At 39.4% G+C, this 26090-nt stretch overlaps 1 protein-coding gene across 2 annotated transcripts in view; it reads right to left on the bottom strand.

Annotated features, from left to right (window-relative positions):
* The window catches only part of col2a1b (collagen, type II, alpha 1b), a 42466-nt gene extending 37275 nt beyond the window's left edge, over nucleotides 1-5191 (bottom strand). The window contains exons 1-3 of one of the 2 annotated variants that reach the window (XM_026348920.1): nucleotides 4883-5191; nucleotides 1579-1788; nucleotides 307-323 (exon numbers count right to left, since the gene is read on the bottom strand). In XM_026348920.1, the coding sequence (XP_026204705.1) occupies nucleotides 307-323; nucleotides 1579-1788; nucleotides 4883-4976 (321 nt within the window). In that variant the 5' untranslated portion in view covers nucleotides 4977-5191. The remainder of the gene's footprint in view (nucleotides 1-306; nucleotides 324-1578; nucleotides 1789-4882) is intronic. The other variant, XM_026348921.1, reaches the window with a different exon arrangement.
* Nucleotides 5192-26090: the final 20899 nt, after the last annotated feature.

The raw sequence follows: 26090 nt of genomic DNA, 5'->3' as shown, positions 1-26090 counted from the left end.
AATGCATTTTAAGGAAAAGTTGCAATGTCATGAGGAAATAGGTCAGTAGCAAAATGTTGAGAATGAGCATCCCTGAAATTATCACTGCAAACATAAACACTGTGGGGGAGGAAATAACTATTACCCATCTGGCAAAGCTTTTTCACATCAAAGCTGCATCTAAATCCATAAACTACAGGCTCTCCTGCAGCACTGATATGAGACTGGGACAGATACTGATCTAATTGCAGGTCCTGGGTAGCTTCATTGTACAAACACACACACGCACAGGACACACAGTGTATTAAGATCTTACAGTGGTCTCACCTTAGCTCCAGGTGTTCCTGTTAAGTGGTGGAGAAGGGTAGAGGGGAAAACATAACGATTAGACAGTGACTTTGTATAGAAACAATCTTTGAGGCTTATACAGTTCTGGGTTCCCCCAAAGAACAAAACATCTATATATCTCAATCAATCTATATATGCTAATGGTACTTTCTTAAATTAAACTGCTCTAAAGGCAACTATCACATCACACCTAAAGAGCCCATCAGGATTGAAAAATGTTGGTTTAATCACCATCTTTACAGCTTAAAGCAGAAGCAAAGCAGCTGCAGATAGAGAATAGTGGAGCAAAGCAACTTGAAGAGTCAATTAAATATATAAAATATATATTTAGATTTAGACATTAAATTTGATGTGGGCTGGCATTTTGTCTTTTTCATTTCAAAGCATTAGACAGAAATGTCAATCAATTATTGTACAGGTTTAGGTAGGACTGGGTTATATGAGTATGTGTATAAGTGTGATACCAAAACATTATGTTTTTGATAACTTACTTTGGATACTTGGACACATTTTACTCATTAACATCAGAGTACTGAGGTTTTATAACCAGTCCTATTGTTAGGTATTTGCTAAATGATGCATTTAAAATGATGCATAATGTGTGATACAGCTCTTACTGGACACTTAGTAACTTAGCCCTAAATAGAAGTGTTTATAAAGCATTTTAATCAATAAACATACATGCAAACAGTGACATTTCTGATTATATCCATGCCCTCAACCACCTTTTCCATTTTCAAAGCAGTTGACTGTTTTTAAATGTGGAAAGTAGCTCCTTTAAAAAGTCTCAAGCCCTTAGTAGAGTGTCACTGTTTTTTCTTACCATCAGACCTGCAGAATTCCACTGAGAGCATATAGACTAGAAATGTGAAGCCATGTCTGCTTGACTGAGGTATTTCTTTAATGACTCCCACATGTTTTCATGATACTCAGGGAAGGAGAGAGTATTCAAACAAGATGAGGCCAAGGTGAGCCAGCTATGGAAAAATGGCGTTGAGGTAGCTTTTTACTGAGATGTATTCAGATGTGTCACTGTTGCTGTTTATTTTTTAATCATTTGTTTGCTTTGGGGACAGAAAATGGTATTTAAATCAAAGGAAGACACTGATTTAGTGATGAAGTGGTTAAATTGCACCTCGTCAACCTTTGATCAGCACCAAATCACCACTGTGGCATTTTCTCCCCAAAATAAACAACATGATGTTGCAAAGTAATTTATTTATGGGAGATGTGAGATAAATAAATTACAACCAATAGGTGGAGATGTTTCAGCTGCGCAGACGGGGCAACATTCTCCAAATGGGATTTCAGGTTTGGTGCAGTCTTTTAGGTCCTCGCAGACAATTTCATCACACAGGACGGTTCCAGTGTCACACACACAGATACGACAAGGCTCTGGTTTCCATACGTCCTTGTCGCTATAGCGCTGTCCATCTTGTATACAGCTAAAAGCATCTGTCTCTGTGTGTGAGATTAGAGTAAGACGCACACACACAGATCCGGGGAGGATGGTGGGAGGAAAAAGGAGATTATACATCAGGTGTGAATAGCAGTTACTGCAATGTGCAACTCATATATGAAGTATAGCATTTACTGTAACTCATAACTTGTGCTTGAAATGACAATTTGTTTAGGTGGGAAACATATGCAGTGCAATAAGAGGTATTCAGAAATGGTAAATTATAAACTTGTTTGCTGTTGGAAAGCAAAAAACCTAAACACTGAATCAGACCCAATCTATTTTCCTATGCTTAATAAAAATGTAATTTGACGCTTTAACACCTTGTACAAAGCAAATCATAGCATCAGCTACAGACAGTGTCAGTGAAGCTTGTTGAGATTGTGTTGTTCACTGCCACCTTTGTATGGTAGATCTATTCAGTAGTATGCATTCAGAATAATGACCTATATACTGACTGTTGCTTTTACAGATTTCTCCTTTTCACATATAACGGAATTTTTACAAATCTAAAAATCTTGAGGGCTGTCACTGTGGTGTCTAAGATGTGTCTTTCATACGCAACTCTCACCTATGGAATAAAAATAATAATAAAAATCTAAAATAATCTTCTCAGGTATTCAGGTAGTGAAGTAATGCATGCAACCTTTCATGTAGCCACAGGGGGGCAGTGTAACATCAGAGAATATAGTGCCACAGTGAAGCAGCAGGCTACCTTCAGTAACTTCACAGGAGCTGGAGACCATGTGCCTGAATTCCTGGACAAGTTAAATATAGGGCGAGTTTACATTGTGGGAGGCACCCTAATTTACTGCAAAGGAGACAGACTTTGCATTCAGTAAATTAGAAATGTTTGGATTTCTTTTTTCAGACCACAGCTTGGCAAAGAGAGCACAGTGAACATGATGGAGGTTGGGCATATATCAATACAGTTACTGTACATGGTCTGAATAACGCTAGCCATACATCAGAACATGTAAGAATACGTACAGGTAATTAGCAGCATTCAAGTTAATTTTCCAGACTGGTTGCTGACACAGTAGTCAACAAGGGCAAACACTTACTCAAAGAAATGCCCTGATTGGAGCCACTGAACCTGCACCAATGGGTGAAAAGATTTGGTGCACCGAAAGACCTCAGGCCTCAGGTTGCAGAGGTGCAAGGTGGATGAGAGTCGAAGGAGTAAGTACAGTAGCTATCTTTACCTTTTCTGCTTAAGTCTAGGCAACCTAACGGACCTCAGCAGCAATGAATAAGGTCATTCTGGGAAGGGACAGAGTGGGCAATTCACAAACTGCTGCCTTGTACAAACATGGGGCACATTTGAAACTGGAATCCATACCTGTGTCTGATGCCAGTTCAAACTTGTCAGAGAGAAGAAAATGCTCAGCTTTCATGCACATACCTTGGTGGTTTTGACATTTTGTTTTACAGGCCTTGATGTACTGTTCAAGACCTGCACCTGTCCTTTCACTGACTCAGATATGAAAGATTTGTCTGATATGAGATATTCTGGGACAAGGGCTCCTCTATCTATTGGAGAACGGATAGAAAGCTCGCTTTTCATCACTGGGGGATAATTTGTGTGTGTTTTTCCCCATGTGTTGGCAGCCATACTGTTTTCCAGGGGAGTAAAGTGAACAACGAGAATTGTAGAGTGAACCCAGGTGTAGGACAGTAGCCTTTCCAGCCTTTCTGGCCTCCTCACTGACATTGACAGTAACCTAGAGGCCTAACAACTGAGACCTAAAGAACTGCCTGCTGCCCACCTCTGAGTGACTCTGGACCATTGAGCGTGCTGAGATCACAATCAGACATCTTTACCACTTCCATGCCTCCCAGAAAAATATCTGCCTCCATTTAATGCTGAGGAAAGAAGGGCTTGCATTATGTTGAGGGGCCTATGCCTCTGAAAGAGTAACCTGAGACTTGCAGTTGCTTTGACATGAGCATTTTTCTCTTAAAAAAAAAAAAACTTTTTCTTTATTTTAAAAGCTTGGTGTGCATGACCTACTGATAGTGACAACACTGGACTCCTAAGAAAAACAATACATTCCCTCTCTTATATTTTTCCAATCACCTCTCTCTTGCACCCTGGCTCTGTGTCTTTCTGGGCTGACGGTCACAGTCACACTTATGGGTGATCTTTTAAGCAGATGGAAAACCCTGAAATCATATGGAACATTATTTCTGGCCCCAAATCTGCTGGCACACCCGTACTCTCAAATGTCACTTGTGAATAATAAAATCAATGCTGGTAAATAATTAACAATAGGACAGAGATGGTAGAGGGTCTGACGGTATAATGCGATTCTTAATTGAATATGCAAATAAACACTTTTTTGGTTATTAGCTCACATTTCTGCCTCAACAAGCCAGGATTTGCCTGGATGCCCTCTGACAGCAATGGAATGTGAACACTCTTCACCAAAGGCCCCTGAGCCTGACCACCTTTCACTTTTTGCCCATCCCTTCCCCCCCTCACCCTCTATATTAAGTGAATCTGCAGCTAAAAGGAGAATCTGTCAAGGCCTCTAAAGGACCCACAGGTGTCTAGCAGGTCAACTTATGGAAGAAGGAGGAGGGCAGGGTGTCCCATTGTAGCTCAACACCTAATATGGTTTTCACTCTCCAGACAATAGCTGAGGATGTAAAGTTAAAGGAGAATGATTATAACTATCTGAATAAAAAGCAGCTTTACTAACAAACACCCAGCTTAATGCGCGTTATTTCGCGTTAAACGTCCCACATCTCTCCACCAGTTCCATTACTTTTACGCACGTCCACAACTCTGTGATACTGAGTTTTAACAAACTTCCAAGTGCAGTGAAATCAGTACTTGTGGTAGTCAGAAGAGCCCTAGCTATCAGTAATGATATATCTTTGCCTGCAACTGGGAGCATCTAAACTATCGCGAAACGTCTGTGCGTAAAATTTGCGAGGGAATAACCAAATCAAAACCATTAAAATGTGATGCACTTGAAGATAAGTGGACTTCCCGTGATCTGATATGCAGAGGAACCTTTGCTTTCCACATGCAACTTATGACAACTTGAACCTTTTTTCATTATAAGATAAAAGAAATCTGTCACTTACGGTCGTCCTCCTCTTGACATCTCACAACGCTTAATAGACAGACTTGAGTTGCTACAAGTAGCAGTAGAGTCCTGGAATCCATAAATCTGAACATGTCTAAATATTAGACATGCAGGGCCCTTTAGGGAGAAAGAAGGGTGCGAGGGGAGCGGAGGCTTCTCTCAGTATTTAGTGTGTGTCCCCGGTTACAAAAGCCGAACCATTCGACATTCACCCTTCGCAAAACACCGATGGGGAAATCCAGCGGCAGGACCCGGACCTGCAGCAGACACTCAGCACCGACCGCTTCAGGCCAGACGCTGTAGTTTTATGTCCCCGTTGCCTTCAATGAATTTTCGTTTATTCCCAAATATCAGCCCGGCCCCTTACCCCCTGTCAGGCTGAAATCCGAGCCCCCTTTTCCCTCCCATCCTGTCCCTAATTATTCCAGTCCCAGACCACTCCTTTCTCCATGTGCAGCTACTGAACCCAAAAAACTTCTTCTCCCCCCTAACTTCGGTGCGCTCCTCTCTCCTCCTCGTCTTGCTCATGGAAAGCAGCGATGTCAGAATCGTTTCGTTTCACTAATTGAATTCTATTCTTTCTTTTTTTTTTTTTTTTGCTGGACAAAATATTTCATGGAAAATAAATAGCATATGTCTTAGAAATAAAAATACTGGTTAGATGCAGTCTTTGTGGACTTATTTGTGAGGGTAAATACGTTAAATAACCAGGGGTTGTGTTTTTATGGTCATTGTTATGGGTTATTGGTTTCAAACCTGTCAACATTGTCAAATCTGGATCTGGATTCAAGCATTGCAGCAAAAACAACTCCAAAAGGCCCTGAGCAGAATATTGTTTCTTTCTTTGCACTTTATAGTTTGACAGTAGAAGAATCATGATGATATTTATGTAGTAGCTGTCTTACCTGGTATTTGCTCGACTTGTCATTTGTAAACAGCAACATCATTTCCCTGTTACATCAAAACAGAAGTGTGATGAACATACATCCACTTGATTACATCCACAGCATCAGTTTCCCCCATGTATCTTAGATATTTGATAAGAACTCATTTTGTGTATCACTCGTTACCGTGGCAACCTGGTTCTGGTGTCAGGTTGGATATTTCATCTAAAATCCAGCCAACTCAGTTGCTCACTCGCTGATTGTTTTAATCAAGCAAATGATTCCAGCTGATGTTGAATCTGCTTCTCTTTAATTTCTGCATCTCACTGGCTGATCGCTGGAAGGAAGGAATAGATTCAAAAACTGATGTGTGAAATAGAGAAAGATAGAAATTTAACACTAGAAGTTGTTTAATGAACTGCATTCATCTTTTCACTGCCTTTAAGACAAATAGAAAGTTAATTTAACAAGTATTACTGAGGTTTTGCAGCCAAACGTTAAAACAGGATTTTATTCTCTTTGAAAAACAAAACTTCCTCTAAATTTTTGCTAAAATATTCAATTTTCCATCTTCTCACTAAACCTCTGGACAGAACCCATAGTTTGTGCTAGAATGACACTCATGTCTAACTTTGTCACATGTAGATGAAGTTATAAGCTACACCAGCTGAAGGGGTGCTCATAGACGTACCATGAAGAGCTGGCACTTAGTAGCTACAACATGAGCTGTACTACTCTACTGTATATGGTGAGGGGCAGTTTGGTTGCATTTACGCAGGGTTCACTCCCCTCTAAGTGTTGTGACCTGTGAGCTTTGACCTTTGACACCCTCACACTTTATTGGAATCAGGAGCAGCTGGTGCATCCTGAGTGTGCAGCATTAGCGCTATTCTCCACTGCTGTGTCTATGATCTATAACTTTTATTAAATCAAAGACAAAACTGACAAATGCTGTTAAACACCTGAAGGTTTCAACATATTTACAATTGGAAACGATTTTTGTTTTTGGACTTACAGTAACTGCACCACTAATTCAACTGCCTGGTTGATATAGTCCATGCTGGGTACAGTCATATTTAATGCCAGTCTTTTAGTTTTCATCCACCCAAAAACCATGTTTTTTATATAATTCGCACTCGCTGTTTCGTTTTTTGTCATACTGGAATACCTACTCCATAATCTTGTGAATGAAAATGAAATGAAAATTGAACTTGTCATTTTGCTTAGTTTCAGATATCTTTTGTAATTTGTAATGCACAAAAAGCTTAAATCTTACTATGTATACCAAATTCCAAGCAAATTATAATTGTTTTCTTTTTGTGACCTTGTGGCTTGCCCATAAACTGTGCACAAGCTACGGATCAAACATTGTGGATCACTACACTACCAATCATCTATTCATAGGCTACAGACATGACTGGCCACAACAGCCAGCCCTGTGTGGAATAAAAAGTTGTCAGCAGCTGTGAAACCGATAACACACTGCCGATTGGACAGACTGCACAAACTGCTCCAGGGATATGTGGGGTATTGATGAACAGAAGTGTTGTTCAGGACGTGTGGTGATCTCTTTCAGTAAGAAACCCGCAGAAGTCTTTGAAGAGAACTCTTTGAAGATGACTCCCACAGAAGGTACACCCTCTGTCTGTGAGAAGTTACAGTACCTCTTGAGTCGTGCCTAATTTTATCAAAGGATGCATGCATGGTTTAAGTATTAAGGATCAATGTCCATGAGTCCAGACAACACATAGCTTAGTTTCATATGTGCATAAGTCAATTATACCTGGTAAAGAAATGTGCTGCAGCATCCTGTAGACAGCTTTTGATTACTTCTTCAAAGCTTCTGTTTGCTATACTGACAGACATGTCTCCCTCCAACAGGGTGACAGGTTAAGGGTGACGGAGTTGCCAGAGAAAATAAACACTGGCTCTTGAGGTATCAAATTTATGTTATGAAAACACCCATAACCCAGAAATTACAAATTAAGCTTAATATATTTCTTAGCAAGAATGCAGAAATTCAATTAGACAGTTTTCTATTAAATAACTCCTGATTGTGGTCCAAAAAAAAGAGCTATTCTAGGTTGTGGATTATTTTTCTATGAATTCATGAGTGAGTGATAAATTATATTTGCAGGAAGTTCAGTATCTTATGATTTATGCTGACAGTCTGACTTTAAAGAGGCAGAAAAGTGTGGGAAGGTGATTAAAAGGTCTGTAGTTGTTTAGGAATGAAGTCTGTCTGGAAGGATAATCAGAGACTAAGATGAAAAAGAGGGAGCAGACAGAGGGAAGATTTGCAGAAAAATAGAAAATAAAGCAGAGAGTGAGGAGAGGGGTAAGGTGGGTGGGGTAGACTCTAGGAGCAAGGGAGGGGACATCTGAAAGGGGAGGAGACAGTGGGATGCTGACAATGAGAAGGTGACAAATGATGGGGAGAGAGAGAGAGAGAGAGAGAGAGGTACACATAGGAGGGAGAGATTTAACTGAGGCCATGAGAGATCACCACTGAAATAACAAAACTCGTGACATCACCAGCTGGGTTGGCTGTGAAAGAATGGGCTGTCGGACTATATGTAGCCAACATTACAGTAACCTGGTTTGTATGGACCCAAATGGGAATAGCAAAACTTTATTACTTACTACTATTGTTCACAATTTTTCAAATATGCCTTAAATACTTAAACTACTACTAAAATTACTCAGTTTCCACATTTCACAATATTTTTCTAGTTAAACCTTCAATTACTGAAGTGTTTGTTCACTGGGGTGCAGCAGGAGTAACAAACACTGACACATTATCACCATGTACAGCAAAGATGTTAACAGTTGCTTATTAACATGTTTATTAGTTTATTTGTCCACCGGGTGAATGTATGTAAGTCCGGTTTTCACTCTGTTTTATGTCTGTTTTTGGTCTCCACCAACTCTTCCACACTTCAACCAAGGGATGTTGAGGTTATGTATGTTATTTGATAATAAAACACTTCCTAGGCTTTGGCTGAACAGACAAAACTCAATCAATTCATAACTGGTTTTACTCCTTAATGAGTGTAACACTACTAGACTTATACTTACTTATACTATAAACGTATGACCTTTTGGTTTTTTCGCCACAAATTACATTATGTCATTCACTAGACCTTAATTAACAACAATAAATCTGTAGCCTGGTCTTTTGAACTTGGATGTTTATTGACGGATAAATGAAAACAGTCTGGGAACTAGCACTTTTATGTGTTTCCAGCTTGGTCAAATAAACTGTAGCCACTAAACAAACGGTGGTGTATTGATTTCATACATCACCATGAGAGTTAGAACTTAAACGCAAACACTTTAATTATGTTTGTAAGCAGATATTTTTGCTATGTGCTCTTAGTGTTTTGGCACAGTTAAACCCTATCTTCTGTTTGGATTTAGATATTACAGTGTGGCTAAGATCTGGACTATCATGCGTTACCCTAGATGCAGCCATTAAAAAAAGTCCCACTCTGGCTTTAAGATAGGAACAAGTGCACTACTACTGCACTGCACTAATGATTCAGAAAGAAAATCTGAAATATTTAGTTTTTGACTTCTAAAAATGCACCAGAAGTAGTATAACTAAGCAACACCTTGAGCTAAGGTGGAGGATATCACTTCTAAAACCCTTTGGAATGTACCTTCAAAAAATAAAGACCTTAATAAGTTGCAGCAATTTTGTCAGCTGAAGACAATAGGAAAGAGTCATTGCTTCTTGGCCATTTGTCACGATATTGTGTGTCTGCAAGAGTGAGAATATAGATATATGTGCACATCTGTGTCTGTTTTTGAGTGGCTACCTCTGTGTACCTGATGATTCAGACTCAGACCACCCTCTGTCTGGCTGGTAGCACATCGGTCAACAACACAACCCAATTATGTTTACATAAGTCAATGACTGTCTCTCACAAAGCTCTCACTATTTGAATTAGCAGTAGTTGACACCTAAGTGTGAACTCTAGTAATAAAATGAAGCCTTACACTCATAATGAGATCCAAAATATTTAATAAAAACTAAGACATGTCGATTAGATATATATTTTTGAGTTTAAAGACATACACTGACTGCATTAATAATGGAGGTGAGGTAGAAAGACAGAGACAGAAAAAAAGAGGCAAATAGAGGAAAGCAATAGAATGTGGCAGCATCTGTGGAAATCTCTTCACAGAGTCGGGGGTGGGGAGTGCTTTGAAATGGTCCAAATCTCTGGAAGAGCTTGGTTTCAGAGGTCTGGGCATGTGTTTTTGAGACTCTTCTACTGTGAGAGAGTTAGACAGAGAGGGAGAGAGAGAGAGAGAGAGAGAGAGAGGAGCGATGATGATGATGATCAAGGAAAAGGGTGGGTGGGGGGTGGAGTGGAAACTTCAGGAGCATTTGCAAATGCTGGAGTACACATTATTGAACTGCTTCACATATTTTTAAAGGAAAAGTATTTTTGAAGTATTTTAAAGTGGAACTTCCTCATAAATAACCACAGTATGTCCTGTTTATTTCATTGTAAACAATGTGTTTTGCTTACATCTGGATTTATCTGTAATTGTAGCATTGACTGGCTGTCAATGATATACTTTAGGTATGAGAAAAATAGTCTTAACAGCAGGATAAACATTAAGCTTTGATTCATCTTTTTTCACTATACTTGTTTCTGTTCAACTCAACTCATTTTTCTGTTTCCTGGTTCTCTGTCTCCATTTCTCTGAATGTGTCTGGTTTGTCTATCAGAGTGATCAGTGTTCCCACCTCTCTAAAGGGCCCAGTTTTGGGATTTGGGAGGGCTGTCGAGTTTCCTGCTAGCTGTTTTCAATACATCAAACACATCCAGAAAATTCATATTTTCAGCTGCAGGTTCTCTGAACATTGCTGCAACAAGAGTTGTTGATAACATGGGCTTAAGGTGACTGGCATGCTTAGGAAATTGAGAATATACACGTTAGTGTGAATTTCTTTGAATTAACTTTAATGGTTTGATTAGGCTATTATGTTGAAAATAAAATAATGCAATGATATGCATTGTTCAAAAGTTTTCTTTTTCTTAAGCTTTTGTCACATACAGTGTCTAGAAACCATGAATAGTATAAATATTACTTGCTGAAAGGCCACTTCATGGACAGTTAAAGTGTCCATGAAGACCGAGGGTCTCACACGTGCACCACTCACATCTGTTATCAATGGCCTCTTGAGATTTCCAACAGAATCCATCTGAAGATCTGGCATTCAGCTCAACTGTAAACTGCCGTGTGCCCAATACAGCTCAGTTTCTGCTTGTGCTTTATCCTGAATTTACTATTCAAACTAAAGTTGCTCAAACCAAACCTTGTTTGGCCAAGACTAGATTTAAAAGTGTGATTTGATTTGTGCATTAAATAATCCTGGGTTGAAGCTAAAATATATGAGAAAGTTGGCATATCAATTAAAGTAATATGGAAAAAAACACAATAGAAAGGAACTCGGCAAATCATGAAGCATGTGACTTAAGAAACAACAAATGATAACAATGTTTCTCATGAAATTAACATCACAGCGTCTACATCATTTTTGTTCATTTGAAAGTTGACTTCTCTACGTATGTTGTCTTGTTGTGGTCTTTTATGCTACAGTGACTTACAGTACTCACAGAACAGCAGCAGATAGAAACAATGAATTAGCATTTCCTCTCTGGAAAATGTTAAACATTCTTTTTAGTATAAACACTTTTCAACTCAGTGGTCCCACGATGGTGGAACGAGCTGTCGGCCTCCCATTATTCAAAAAACTTCCTCTTACACACTTTAAACACCTTCTCCTCTTCTCTCTTTGGATAAAAGCAAGCTTCCATATGACTAAATGTTAAATCTGTCTTTATAAATTCTGGAGATCCACTGATATTCAACACATGGAAAAGGGGCACTGACAGTTTTTCCCAGTTCAGCTGTAGTAGTAGGCCAGTAGATATCCTCTTCTTTTGGTAAGACATACTATGATTGTCACTATAAACACATAAACATACTCACAGGTACAGTCAGTAAATATATGAAACTTGATTGATATGAAATTACACTAAGCAAATTAGTATTCATTAGCAGTGAAAGTGGGCTGACGCAGGAGCATCAATATAAATAAACAAATATAATATCTAAATAATATCAAATACATTAACAAATAAGGGAATAGTCACGCAACCTATACTAATATGCTTGCCTGTGCCGCATTGATTTCAAAACCGATGTCCTTGAAGTGCTTATTTGATTCCCTGAGCAGAGTGATCTCCACACTGATGTCTGATGATTGTCTGACGTTCCTGTAAATGCCATCTGTCCCTTAGGTTTGTAGGACACGTTCACTGACAGCGCCTTGAACATATACATTTAGAGGCTAATCAGTAACAGCTGTGCTAAGATACATAATTCCCATTATGACAGGTCAAAGAAACAAACAAAAAAAATCTTAACAAAGACAACAAGGAGAAGTAAGTGACAGTGAGTAACTGCTTTATTGTGATCCATGCAAAAGCATCTGGGAGTGATTCACTCACTCTGATTTAAAGAGATGCAGACAGAGTATTTATTGTTCTCATGGATGTTTGTTTTTTTCTTAGAACAAACAGTTTTCACTCAAAAAACCTCAGCCACTGTGATTTAATACTGTTATCTAATGTACAATCGTGTTACATTAGGAAAGGGTTGTTTTAATCAGATGTAAACTTTCCTAAACTCAGACTCATGACTCAAGCAGATATGTGAATGTTATTCTGAGAGAAACACACCTCCATAAGCGTCTTACTAAAAGCTAAAAATTAATTATGAAATTATATGTGAAAGAATATTTCAGCCCTTCTAGTCCACTTATGCATTGTTCAGATAATATTTCACTATTCCAGTTTAACAAGAAACACAGTTGAACACATCTGAAACATGCCCCGGTTGATATGCATCTCAGACTTGATGGCTGTGACACAGTAAAAACACTGGAGGCCATATTTCTGAGGGGGTACTGTATTGTAGAGTCTCAGTGCCCTGTACGTATGGAGCTCATTTCCTGAAGTACATCAGTGTAGGTTAGGCCCATGAATAGGCCTATTTATGGGAGCTGAGTGGTCCCGTAGATGAAACCAGGTGGTGAAAACTTGAAGGGAGATATTTCGACTCAAGCACAAGCAGTCTGTGTTTTTCATTGTATAGAGCGAGGACACACAGTCGTTGATGTAACGCTCTGGAAGTTGAATATGATTTTTTTATCAAGACGTAGTAAAGCTTTGGAATTTGGTGACTTTCTGTAGTTTTTAAAAAAGACCCATAAACATCATAAACCTCTGTGACACTAATGGTGCACCGTGACCTCCAAAAACCTTAGAGTGTAAAGAGGTAAAATTCCTGGGACTCAGAATCTCCAAGCTGAGGAACTTTTGCATTGTCGCATACAGCTCACCCAGGTAGAGTCCGGAGATGTTCAGGGTGTCAGTGCACGTGTGGTGTTTTCAGTAAAAAAACACAAAACAAAACTTGTCACTTGACACTGCTCCTCCCAATTCTGTCATCTGAAAAAGGTTTTGAGATGCTTTCAGCATTTTGTTATAAGCATTATGAAGCCTTTAGTGCCCAGGTACGATCAGAGACGACAGATGCTCCACTCCTGTGCTGAACTCAGCACATTAGATGTACTCGCTCCTTCTCCTCTCCACATTCTTGCCCTCAGGAACCCTCAGACAAACCTGGCCTGGTCCCTCCCTTCTTTTTCAAAACAACAGCTGCATCAGTAGACCTTAGCAAGCTGGGTCCTCCTGAAGGACAGGGGAACGTTCACAGGTTGCTCTGGTAAACTTTCCACAGGGTCACTCAGAAGAAGCCATGGACTGTCAGGACCATGACACTGTTCTGAAGAAAAATGTCTCCATATCCTTCAACTCCTTTGTATTTAAGAATAATCATCCATATGTAGCTGCTTCTTCTGTGGCACATTTAAACCTCAGATAAACCCCAGTGCTGTACATGTTTCTAAAGTTATCAATTATGAAAAAGAACAATATCAAAGTGAGACCACCACCTCTTTAATCAGATAATTACCCATGAAATGACAGGAACTCGCAGCGACCCAATCTTCAACTTACCACACCTACATTTGGTAATAATTACAAGGCCATCTATCAGATTAATTGGTGTCAAGTTACAGAGAATATACAGTATACAAGCATAGACACACGACAGCCTTCCCCACTGTCTTACTTTGTGTCTCACACACATCTTGTAAACTGTCAACATATACGCGGCTACTTTCTTTTTAGTGTTGGGCAACCAAGTGAACCAAACTTAATTTGAAACGAGGGACCTATAAAAAGCTTCCCTGCCTCTGCTACACCAGCCTTTGAATCAGACAAGCATTCTTATATATTTTAATAATAGGGTCATGCAGCGCAGCCTACAGTAGGCTTGGTAATCCACCAATCATAGCCTCTTTTCTAGTGGGGTAATAGTGGGGTTAAAGCACGCCAGTGCTTCAAATGGCAGACATTTGACTGAGAACATGCCATTAAGTCAGAGAGTGCCTGTTAGGTATTCAGTTGATGCCAGTCATTCTGTGCCCTGTTAAATGGAGCAGTTATGGGGACAACTTTGTTTCTGGCTCACAGCATCAAAAGAGTTCAACATAAGTTGACTCACAATGTAAAGTGTAAACATGAATGCACTGCAACCGGATATATTGGCTTTCATATTCCACACATTCTTCTTGCTGGTGCAGAATCCACAATGCAATCTAACTGCTGCCTGCATACTAGTAACAGCAGTACCTTTTTCTGTGAACTTCACTTCTTTCTGACTCTGTACCCCAGGGTCTTTTCATTTTCAAACCTGTAGTTTTGAGCCCATACCAGCGATGACTCAAGTAACATGACTTTAGGCAATTTGTCAGACTTTGTGCAGCTTCATCTGGAGCCACAAAAGGTTTCATACAACTTGCAGTAGTGCGGACGAATGTTCAATAGCAAGTAATAGACATAATACAATAAAGTAAACCAGTCAGCAAAAAAACTAAATAAAAGCTACAGGTAGTGTTACGGGGGTGGGATTTTGTGCTCTGCTGTTTGCTTGGCAACCTCATGATGTGATTAATGTGTTACTGTAATTGCTTTTAGACCTTTGTTGTTTGTTACCTTTGGGCAAAACCAGGCTACCTGTTTCCACCTGTTTGTTTATGCTAAGCTAATAATAACCAGCTGCTGACTGTATATTTGTATGAAAAGAACAACTAAAGATTTTAGAGAGGTTTCTTGAAGTGTAATAATTTATCCATACTTATTTGCAGGTATTAGACATTATTATCTGAATTGTCATATTTATATATAACACTACACATTCAGCAAAATGCTTATAAATATTAAGAATATTGATCATTTTTAACATCATCTATGTAGTGGGATACAATAGTGTTGCATAATGCAGTAAAATAGTGTCTGCTGCTGTAAAAGGAATGTTCCACATATAACTGCATGGCTGCCGCTCCTGGCCAAAAACCATGAATCACAGGATCAACATATATCCAGAAGAGAGGGACAGAAAAAGGAAAGACGAGGAAGAGAGAGAATTGTCTAAACTGTCTAACGTGTTATGGAAAGTAGATAAAGTCCTAGTACTGTTACATCCATGGGCAGATTAGAATGTGAGTTGGATTTGACAGTGAGTTATTTAGAAAATTAAAAATATCTCCAGAAAAGGGGGACAGTTTGGTGGTGGAAAACAAAGACACATTTAGCACTGTGCCTGTGTGCTGAAAAGAAAAACTGATTCCCGGTGCCTCAAGCTGGACAGAAAAAAGGTAACCTCGACTGTTAATGAAAAACAGAGGAGCTGTGGGTTTCTTCTGTCCTTTCGTGGAACATCTTCAGTGTTGCTGCACTGGATTGGCTGCTTTGTAATCAGTGAAGGAACTCTAATTCATTCCCGAGGGTTTTCTTTTCTTCCCCCTTTCATCTCTGCTTGTCTTGAAGCTTTGAGAATGTTTTCTGTCTTGCTTCCTTCTTGCACACTTTCTCGACGCACATCGACAGAAACGGACTGTCACCGCTCTCCAAGTTTTAACCATCATGTCCCTTGAAAAGCTGTGAAGGATTTCCCTACCTCAGCTCATCTACACTTCCATCTGGTATCACTCTCTTAAAAAACTCAAAGCACTCCGCAGCTGGCTGTCGAGAGCACAGCTGCTGTGCTCCTCCTGGTTGAAAAGAAAAGACAAAGGAAAAAAAAAACAAAACAGTCCAGTAAGTGAAAAATGACGAAAGCTTCCCCAAAGCTATACCAGATCAGCCGGGGCTTGACCTCAAACAATCCCTCAACAAAATAACATTTTCAAAGTTCAAAGGTCAAAGCAAGTGTTGAACATGAACCAAAAATAGTAGTTATTATGCAATATCTTCCTGATGATCTCTGCAGTGCACTTACCTGTATGTGACATGCAGTTGCACATCAGTGTGTACTCTCAGTACTGTAATGTACTGAGAGTACAGTACCAGTGATGTCTAATTCTTTTTATATTTTTATATATTAGTTTTTTAAGTCCATTATATAAGCATGTGACATTTACTGTTTTTTATTTCTGTGTATCTATCTTATAGAATCTGTTGCATCTCTTTTTTCCATTGCTCCTTGTCCTCATCTAGCCGGAGCTCACATTTGAGTATGACGTTGTTGAAATTTAGGAGAATATCACACCAATGTTCAGTTCTGCCACAGAGGGTGTTTGCTCAGGATGGAGTCTTGCAGTACATTTTGTGGTGGAAGTCCTCTGGACACTGGCCTGTTGCAGTTCTGACATTTGCAGTTCTCTTGCCCCAGCTGAATCAATAAAAGCCAGCACTGTCACAGTGGTGCATTCCTGACCTCCACCCACTTACACACATCCATGTGCACGTTCACACACACACAAACATGTGCTTACTCATACAGGAAGGCATTGGCACACAGACTCACACTCACACATACAAGACAGCAGACCCTTCCTAAATACGTACATTCCTCACACTTGAATGAGATCCTCGACTGTTTCCTCAGTCCCGTGCCCTTTTGGACAAGGAGTCCTGTTACGCAAGTCCAGCCGTGCACTTCAGCAGAGAAGTGCTGATACGTTGTTTGATCTGTTGATAGATGCATGGTTGTAATTTTTCTATTGATGTTTTTTGTCTCAAATGGATTTGTGTATCACTTTGTCTGCGGTTACTAGTTGTCTCCGGTGACAGAAGACCAACAGTCATCAGTCAGACCCATATCGGAGGAGGCTGTTAAAAATAGAGTCAACACAGGGTCAGATGTCAACCTTCTTCCACGGACATGGACAATAATGTAGATGAACTCTCACATTTAGACATTTTATTGTATGTCAGGTAGAACAGTCTCTGCTAACTGAGAGACCTTACTCTGGGATTACCTGAAGGATCAATGTTATATGTAATTCAAGAGTGTTCACAGTTGACCTAGTGAAATCTTTTCCAAATTTTCGCCATTTCCCCCCTGTATCCTGTAAGACAAATGACAAATAAGGAAGAAAAGACATTATTTTAACATATGCTTTAAAATATGATTTACATTTTCCCTCCAGTTAGATTTTTAGTAGCCACATCATGAGATTAAAAGCTGGATACAAACAAATGAAATCAACAAGAAAATCAAGTTTAAACTTTTCATTGTTAAGAAGTGTTCCTAGCTTTCTTTTATAGACTACTATGCCATACAAAATTAAAGAGTGGTACTTTCATCCATGTAACAATATCACATTCATGTTGGAGTGTGACGAATTTGAGCATGACAAATTAAAGTTTATCCAAAAGCATGCTGCTAGGAAATATTTATAACCAGTGGCTGGTTGTAAGATTGATGAATGAGTCCTGAGGGAGCAGGTTTTAATGTCAGAGTCAAAGAAAGAGACTTTCAGAAAAACTGAAGACCCCTCTATGTGATGAAAAGTGTGAACTACAATGGATGATTGTTTTGGACTTGGTGGGGACATGAGCCGAAAGCAAAACACCATGCAGGTGCTTAGTGAAATCACTTGAAAGAGTCATGTAACTATGTCTTAGTCAGCATTAATAAATTCCTCCTTCAGTCACAAAATACAGTAAGCTTTATAGAAATAAATGATCACAACAATGCAATGTTACAACACATACTAATCTGGCTGTTTTGAAAAATGATACCACTGTATTTCGCTCTCAGCTGTATCCTTCCAGTCACGCTGAGTGCTCTGGCCGACTGTAATCTGGCTGAAAGCAGGCCACATGGCTCTCTATCTCGTGAGGAGATTCCTCTGTATGGCTGCTCATTCTTTTCAACCGGCATCTAAGCCTCTCAGGAATGCTGAATTCTCAGACTCAGCCTGAGTGTGCAAAGTGTGCATGTGTGTGGCGTTAGACTTTGCGCTTCAGCTTGTGTGTGTGTGTGTGTGTGTGTGCCCACAAAATCTATGTACTGTATGTAAATAATGTCCATGAGCAATGACTAAGAATTTACTCTGAGTGCAATTAGATTGTACTATTACAAAACAAGGGTGTGATCTGTGTTTTAATATTCACAAAAAGAGGACTCTAAGGGTCTATAACATCTATTAGTATTTTCTCAAAAAGAAAACAACCTTGTTGTTCAGTCTGCTAGCCCTTCTGGACCCTCAGAGTCTTACAGAATTATGTTTCTGACTCACACGTGATAATCTCTCAAATGGGTCCAATTGAACTCATTAACCTTGAGGCTGGTGAAATGGGTCAATTCTTGCATTGCGCCACAAATGTTTAAACAGACTTTCCCTTGTTACCATGTGTTGAATATCCCTTAAATTCTATAAATAAAATTAAATTGTTCTATCACTCATTCTATTGCAAATCCATTTTTGAATATACTCTAGTATGTGTAGTCATAATATCTTCATGTATGTTAGTAACTAACATTGTTATAACTCTGATTGTCCATAATGTAACTCCCACTGTTCATGGAAAAAAAAATGTCACAGTCTCAACAAGCATACATACAAACGAAACTAGAGAATAGCAGGTGAAAGTAACTTTGTATATTTGTGTTGTGTGTAAAACTAGTTTCTGCTTCCCTCAAATGGCCTTAAAGCAAGAAATTATGATTTTCTGATCACCAAAGTGACTGGACAGCTTGTACCATCTTGGCACCTCGGGTTTTATATAAGAACATGGCCCCTAAAACTATTCACCCCTCCACCTTCTTCCTTCCATTCCTCCTCCTCCTCCTTGGGTTTTGCTTGCTGTCTAACTTGAGTGTTTTTATCAATGGTCTTTTTGAGGCCTGGTGTTTAGTTATAAACATTGGTTGGGTGAAGTGTGTTAATAGTGGCCTTTTTCCAAAAGTGGTACAAGCTGAAGAAAAGGGAATGAAGGGTGAAATGAAAGCACGGGATATGGAGGAGAGTGATGGAATGAGGGGAGGGTGGAAATAGAGACAGAGAGAAGCAAGGTGTGTGTGTGAAAAGGCTGTACAGTAGCTTGTCTCCTAAGGTGAGTCCAGTGGCAACACGTGGTGAGAGGTTGGACTGCGTGCTCCCTCCCTAACCCACTGACACAATGGGGCTCTGTGTGGCAGACCTGAGGAATGCTGAGAGATGGCAGGGCTGTGGAGAAGAGGAGGAAAGAGGGTGTTTTGGGGAGAGCGAGGGAGAAGAGGGAAGGTTTGTGTATGGGTAGGAAATAGAGGAAGAGAAACATGACAATAAAGTGGAACCTACTTGCATGCACATAATAAGTGAACTGTATGTTATGTCTGCTTATCACTGTTTTGCTTGCTGCAAGTAGGAAAAGGGATGTGCTGTACATAGGGTTTAAGAGATGAAGACACAAAATAAAGGTGAGGACAGCAGATAAATAAATGGAAGGGTAAAGTCAAATGTCATAGAGTGAGGCAGGTAAGGAAGAGAGAAATGTATACCTGATTTTGAAGGGCAACTTAAGGTTGGAGGAAATTCATAGGAAGATGGTTATGTAAAGGAAACACTAACACAGTGATTGATGCTAGCACAAGCTATGGATAAAGCCAAGATGAAGGTGATTCAAGTAAGTAATGGTGAAGAGAGAAAAGATAGAAGAGATAAATAATGGGAGTTTTTGTTACAGACCCCCCACACAAAGCAGGCTCCAGGGGTCTAAAAGGAGACTGTGACTCTACAATTGTCTGAACTGCTGAGAGCACCTGAAAGGTGTCTTCGGATTAATTTTGACTGAGTTCATAAAATCAGGGGAAGTTTAAAGATGGAGGTTCTGGTTGGGCAACTATATGGTATGCACACATCACCCACCACCGTTCCTCTCCCTTTCTCTTCATCCTGTATACCTCAGACTTCAGGTAACACTTAGAGTCCTGCCATCTTTCTCTAATGACTCTGCAGTTGTAGGATGTATTCAGGGTGGAGACATCACAGAGTCTCAGGGGCTGTTGTGGGCTCAGCCATATCAAACTCAACACTGGTAAAACAAAGGAGCTGGTGATGGACTCGCTCTGTAATTTAAGGGTCCTGACACTCCTCCCTCTATACAGGGCGAGGACGTGGAGGTTGTACCTGAGTACAAATGAGCATCATGAAAGTAACCTTCATCGTTGTGAGAATGCCATGGTGAAGGTTTGGTTGTTTAGGTACAAAAACAACTTAATTAGGTTTGGGACACCTCATGGTTTGAGCTGGATAAAGTACTTTTTTATGTTAGAACATTCTTAATCTAATGGTTGTTGCTTTATCTGTAATCCAGTCCAGCTTCAGTTGAAGATTGATGTATTTTAGGCCATGATCGAAGTCTTTGGTCCAACAGAGAGAGCTACATTAATGGACATACAAAAAAAGGTGTTATAGACTGGCCAAAGCTACCCTTGCAATATGCTGTACATATGGTGATGCTCACGCTTAAATAGATTAAAAGAAAACCATATGAACCGTAGCATATTTGTCTTGTGGCTGGAGTTATTCATGATATGTTTCCATGAATATGAATCTTTTACACAGAGGTGTGTGTGTGTGTGTGTGTGTGAGGGCTGAAAATAGTGGAACATAGTGTTATATTTTGGTATCCAGCAAGGAATGACTATGCCATCTGTGTGTGTGTTTAACCAGTGAACACGCATTTATAAACAAAATAAATATTCAGCAGAGAGCTCAGTACTGAGCAACACCACAAATTCTCAGATTAAAAGGCCCCCTTGTGGAAGAAATGCCTGTCAACCTCATCAGCAAAAGAGCAGCAACCCTCTAAGCTGATTATGGTGCACCATTAAACAAAATGAATCAGGAATTAAACATTCTTGCCAAACAACTCAGAGGTATCTAGAATAGCTCTGCTCGCATTATCATCGTAATGGGATTATTCCACAATAATGGTCACACAGAAGGGGGGGGTTAAGTCTTAATGGAGAAATCTGCTGAATTTTAGTTGCCTTTTTTTCCTCTTTGATAATGTGAGAAAGTGTTTCCAACAGCACTGTACTATGGTCTGAAGATACTGCTATAGTCGCATGTGTTGTCCAGAAAGGGAGTAATGAAGACACCACATACAGGTCCCCCGAATATACGTATGTCCACTTATTGGATTGTCTTCAGATATGTACATTTGTACGTTTCTATTATACTCACTTTTTGGTTCCCAGCTCCATCTGGATCCTCTCAGAGGACTGGTCTGGTGTTCACCTGTGGCCTTTTTTCCATTAACGTGAAAAACAGAACAGAACACAGAGAAGATTTTCTACTTAGTATTGTCTTAGAAAGTGCATGTCAGTGCTGCTGAACTAACTTTTGGTTTGACTTGGGTCATTGGAAGTGGGAATATTGTAAAAGTGGGGGGATTGACACACATATCTACCCCATGCATTGGCTGGAAACAGTGAGGGAAAGTAAAGGAGCTGATGAAGCCTGTCAGGGTGCCAGGTGTGATGATTCTACCACCCACTATGGAAACTTTATCCAACTGCAGGGTGATTGTTTATTGTAGGAGTAGAAAGTCAACTTCCCACTCTAGCAGCTATATTTTCTCTGAACATGCCAGGATTTTAAAACATCTCTCTGTTTTTGCTGTTTCCACAGGTAAATTCATTTCTGGTGCAGAGGCATTTTCTGACACCACACAAACTCTGATGACTGGGATGAAATGCAGCCTGCCCTGCTCCACCAAACAGACGAGTTCGGTGAAGCAAATGTTTGATGAGAGCCTCACTGTCAGCCATGGAAATAAACCATCCTTTGCTGTAATCACAGTATTACTTTCTCTCTTAACAGTATGACTTTTAGGAGATTTGCTCCATTAGCAAGCGCCATTATACTTAAAATAACAGTCAGAAACTTTGTTTGCTGTTTAGTAAAGTGTAAAACTGCTGCAATAACTGTAATACATTGAATATACTTTTTGGTGTTAGAAAATAGTATTAGCTGTCAATGAAACACCGGAATGATCCAGACCTGCTGCTGTCGAACAGACAGCCTGTTTTTCTTCACAGGAGGAAAACACACTCACCCAAGTTTAAGAATTTTAGTGACTTGATCTTAATGAATATGCACATTAATTACATATACTTAATGCTAAATCAATATTCTATTCATTATGGCTACATGCAATATCATACTGAAAGACTGGGGCCAAATGTAAAGCTTCAGCATCATCCCTAGCTGATGATCCAAGCTGAAGAGATTCACAGTAGATAGAGAGACAGAACATCTCTCATATTGCAGCGGAGAGCTTGTTAACCACAGCTTTGTATACATGAAAGGAAAAGTGGCATGAAGTTGTTAAAGTGTTCTAACGTAACAAGTAAGAAACAGATTCATTTTACACCTATGTGTAAAGTAATGTTTACGGCTTACATTAGGACAGATTCCTTAGAAATTTACTTTTGTGTATTTACGCTTGAAAAGTCTACGAATCTTGTGCTGAATGCAGAAATGAGCACAGTGCTTTTGCCTTAATATGGATGAACTTGACAGGCCTGCTGTTCCTAGTTAAGGTTAGGCTATGATTGGACAATTACTGCTTGGAAGAGGGGTTTAGCAAAAAAAATAATTAAATTACAAAATCTTTTTGCTCACTTTTTCCTCTTTTGATTGCCTCTAGGCCCGCTTTTGTTTCTGTTTATGCTCTGCTTTTCTCTCAAAGGAGGGATATTATTGTCTTTAACGGTGAACAGCTTCCTGTCAAATTACAGTATTTATTTATATCACGTGTGGTGAAATTTACACAGATTACAGATAAAGTTTCCTCGTCTCTGTCTCACACTCACACTCCAACGTATGGTTATCTCTGTCCTACTGACCTCTTTGTTCCTGGATTGTTATTGCCTCCTGTCTAACATTGTGACTGTAAGTCTGAGAATACAATTCCTGCACAGAAAGCTCTGTCAACGCATCGCTATCATTATCACATTGCAGTTTTCATTTTAGATTGGAAGTGCTATTCTCAGTGAACACCATATTTGTAGTAATATTCTTCATACTGAGCTTATACAACCAAAGGGGTTTGACTTATCCAACGTTTAATATACGTCCTTCGTTATGAAAACAACCTTCATTCAGCCTTGTGCACATTTTTTTGCCACTCTTTACAGAGAGCCCTCTATACGTCCTGCCTGTGGAATCCTTTGGTCGCAGAGGTGGAACTACGCCGTGCCCAGGTAGGAAAAGTCTGGATTGTGAAGTGTTCCCCACAGACAGACAGTGAGAGCTTTTCAAGCAGTAGAGAACAGGCCTGTGTCAATACGGGGCAAGACAAGGTCCTGATTTATCCAAGAGTCTAATGCATTAGAATTAGCTGGATTACTAGTTTCTAGGTCTGAAATGAATCTACGTGAAACGAAAGAGAAGCTAGTTACTGTATAACATCTTCTTGGGTGCAAATGTATGAAAGAGTTAAAGCTTAGCACTCAGGTATAATAAATAATAAGGGTTATAATATGTTTCCCATTGGGCTCCTTTCATGATAACTGCTACATGAGTTAGTCCAAAGTATGTGAAGCAATTGCTCTGATTTTATTTTCCAGCACTTAGGAGAGGTGCTAAGAAAGACTCCCAAAGAAATGGGAAACTGAACTGATTGAGTCTTGGTGTTGCCTGTACAACAATACAACATTATTCCATAAACTTCTAAACACATTTGCAGGAATGACTAGATGAATTTGCTTGTTTAATTCCAACACGTTTTCTTTTTTTTCAATCCTGAAGTTCTTTGCTTGCTAATTTAATTATCTAAATAACTACGGATTGACTGCACTTTAAAGAAATTCACTTATAATCAAATGCCAGGAATTATTCAGTTGTCCCTTCAGTGTGTGGAGGACAGTGTTTTTGTGGCTAATCAAACATAGTTTGAGAGTGTCATAAACGTGATCATGTTCCCTGGCATCCAGTTAGTATTGAGCCTATTTGCCAACTCTCTCTCCACAACCAGAACAGTAGCAAATGGCCCATTTCTCCAACATTGGACATTTACAGCATGTGTGTTCTAGTTAATACTGGAATGGACACACAATGGTTTGACTGTTCATTACAATTACTAGTGAAGTTATTATTTACAGATTTGAATACAAGATCAGCAATTTTTCCTTTGAAACATCATTACAAATACATTTGTGATATAAAGGAAGGACAGTGCTTGAGAGACACTAAATTTCCTGCTCTATTTTTATTAGACGAGGAGACACAACTATAAATAATCATAAAGTTGAATCAAATGAAAAACACATTGTTTCATATGAACTTCCTGATTGCTGGTCTTTATAGAAGTTAGTTAGAATTGTATGCATGGTATTAGCAAATGAATACATGGTTAGGGTTAGAGTAACACTAAAAACAGAATACTTAAACACAATATTGCTGATTATTTATGTATTTACAAAGCCTTACAAACTTAATGTTTTGTTCAGAGAGAACTAAACACCTACAGCATCATGAATCATTTCCATATTAATCAAGCATCTTCTGAGAGGAATATGGCTCTGCTCTGCAGCACAGTTGAGACAAAATACAACGCTTGTTTTTCTTGGGAACAAAAATAAAAGACATGGAGCTTGAGAGGGGAAACAAATTCTCTTTTATCTGATGCCTCTGTGCATAAATTGAGCATGATCTCCATGTTGATTTTGGATGAACAGCAGAAAAACTTTTTACTCAGGGAGCAGGACGTTTCGCATTAAAACAGAAAGGGAGGTGGATTTTGTTCGTTTCACAAGTCACGCCTTCTTTTGATGCAGACAGTACAATTTAGCACTTACATGGCTACATTCAAGATGCTGTCATGCTAGTGATGTTAAAGTTTACTTTACACTGAAATATCAGAATTGAATGGATTGGGATTCATGGTCACCAGAGGATAAACTCTACAGCCTTTATCCCATCCCACCCTTTAGAGAGGTGTAGGGAGACTGGAGCAAAACCATGCATTTGTAAATACATAGCTTCAGCAAGAGGCTGAAAACAGGACACATTACACAGGCATGAGGAGAACCTGTAGAATCCAGAAACCTTTGGAACCCAGAACCTTCCTACTGTGAGGCGACAATGCTAAACACTGCTCCATTGCACTGCTCTTCCTCTTATCTACATCATACACACACTGATCCTCAAATGAATATTCAAATGTCTTAATAGTGACAAATATAATGCACAATGCATTGTGCATTGTGAATATGCAATATAATTGCATGTTCACAATGCAAACATTACTGCACCTTTGCTGTAAAAACTACTTTTTTGAATTACCTCATCCAAAGAAGAACAAGCTCAGCAAATCATGAGGATTTTTCTGCTTTAACTTTTTGGTGTATCAGCAATTCTCACAGTCTGGGAAAACTCGTACAGGAGTTCGATTTAGTCCAGTGGACTCAAAGTGAACTCAACCCAGTATAAGTTTCTCTTGCCTCCTTTTGAGGAGTTTGGGTGAATAAAGCACAATAAACAGAAGCCCTACCGCCTAAAGGTCCACAACAAAAGCAAATAGCCCTAGCCTGGCCATAGTTTTATTAGCAGTCAGCTGGTTCCCATTAGAAAGGCTTTGTGAACTGCTATCTCCTCTCAAGAATCCCAAACAAACTGACCCTCAGCTCTGTTTGTTTCCCGCTAACCTTTCTCCACATTCTGCGTGCTTCTCAAAGCATTATCCATGGATACCAATGCACTGCAAACAGGAGTGACCTCTAATGACCTGTCTGACCACTGGAGCCACTTGGGTGTAGATGGTGTTGAATGATGTGTCATCTAGCGATTTCTTTTTTTTTTTTTGCCTTGAAAACCATCACCCGAGAATCATTGCTGTACACCGTTTTCTTGCAAGAAATAGCAAAATGTTATTCATGTCTGAAAAG

Source organism: Anabas testudineus, chromosome 5 (assembly GCF_900324465.2).
Source record: "Anabas testudineus chromosome 5, fAnaTes1.2, whole genome shotgun sequence".
In the NCBI taxonomy this organism is placed as follows: Eukaryota; Metazoa; Chordata; class Actinopteri; order Anabantiformes; family Anabantidae; genus Anabas; species Anabas testudineus.
Note: the sequence above shows the minus strand (reverse complement) of the source record. Positions and strands in the feature narration are given on the sequence as shown.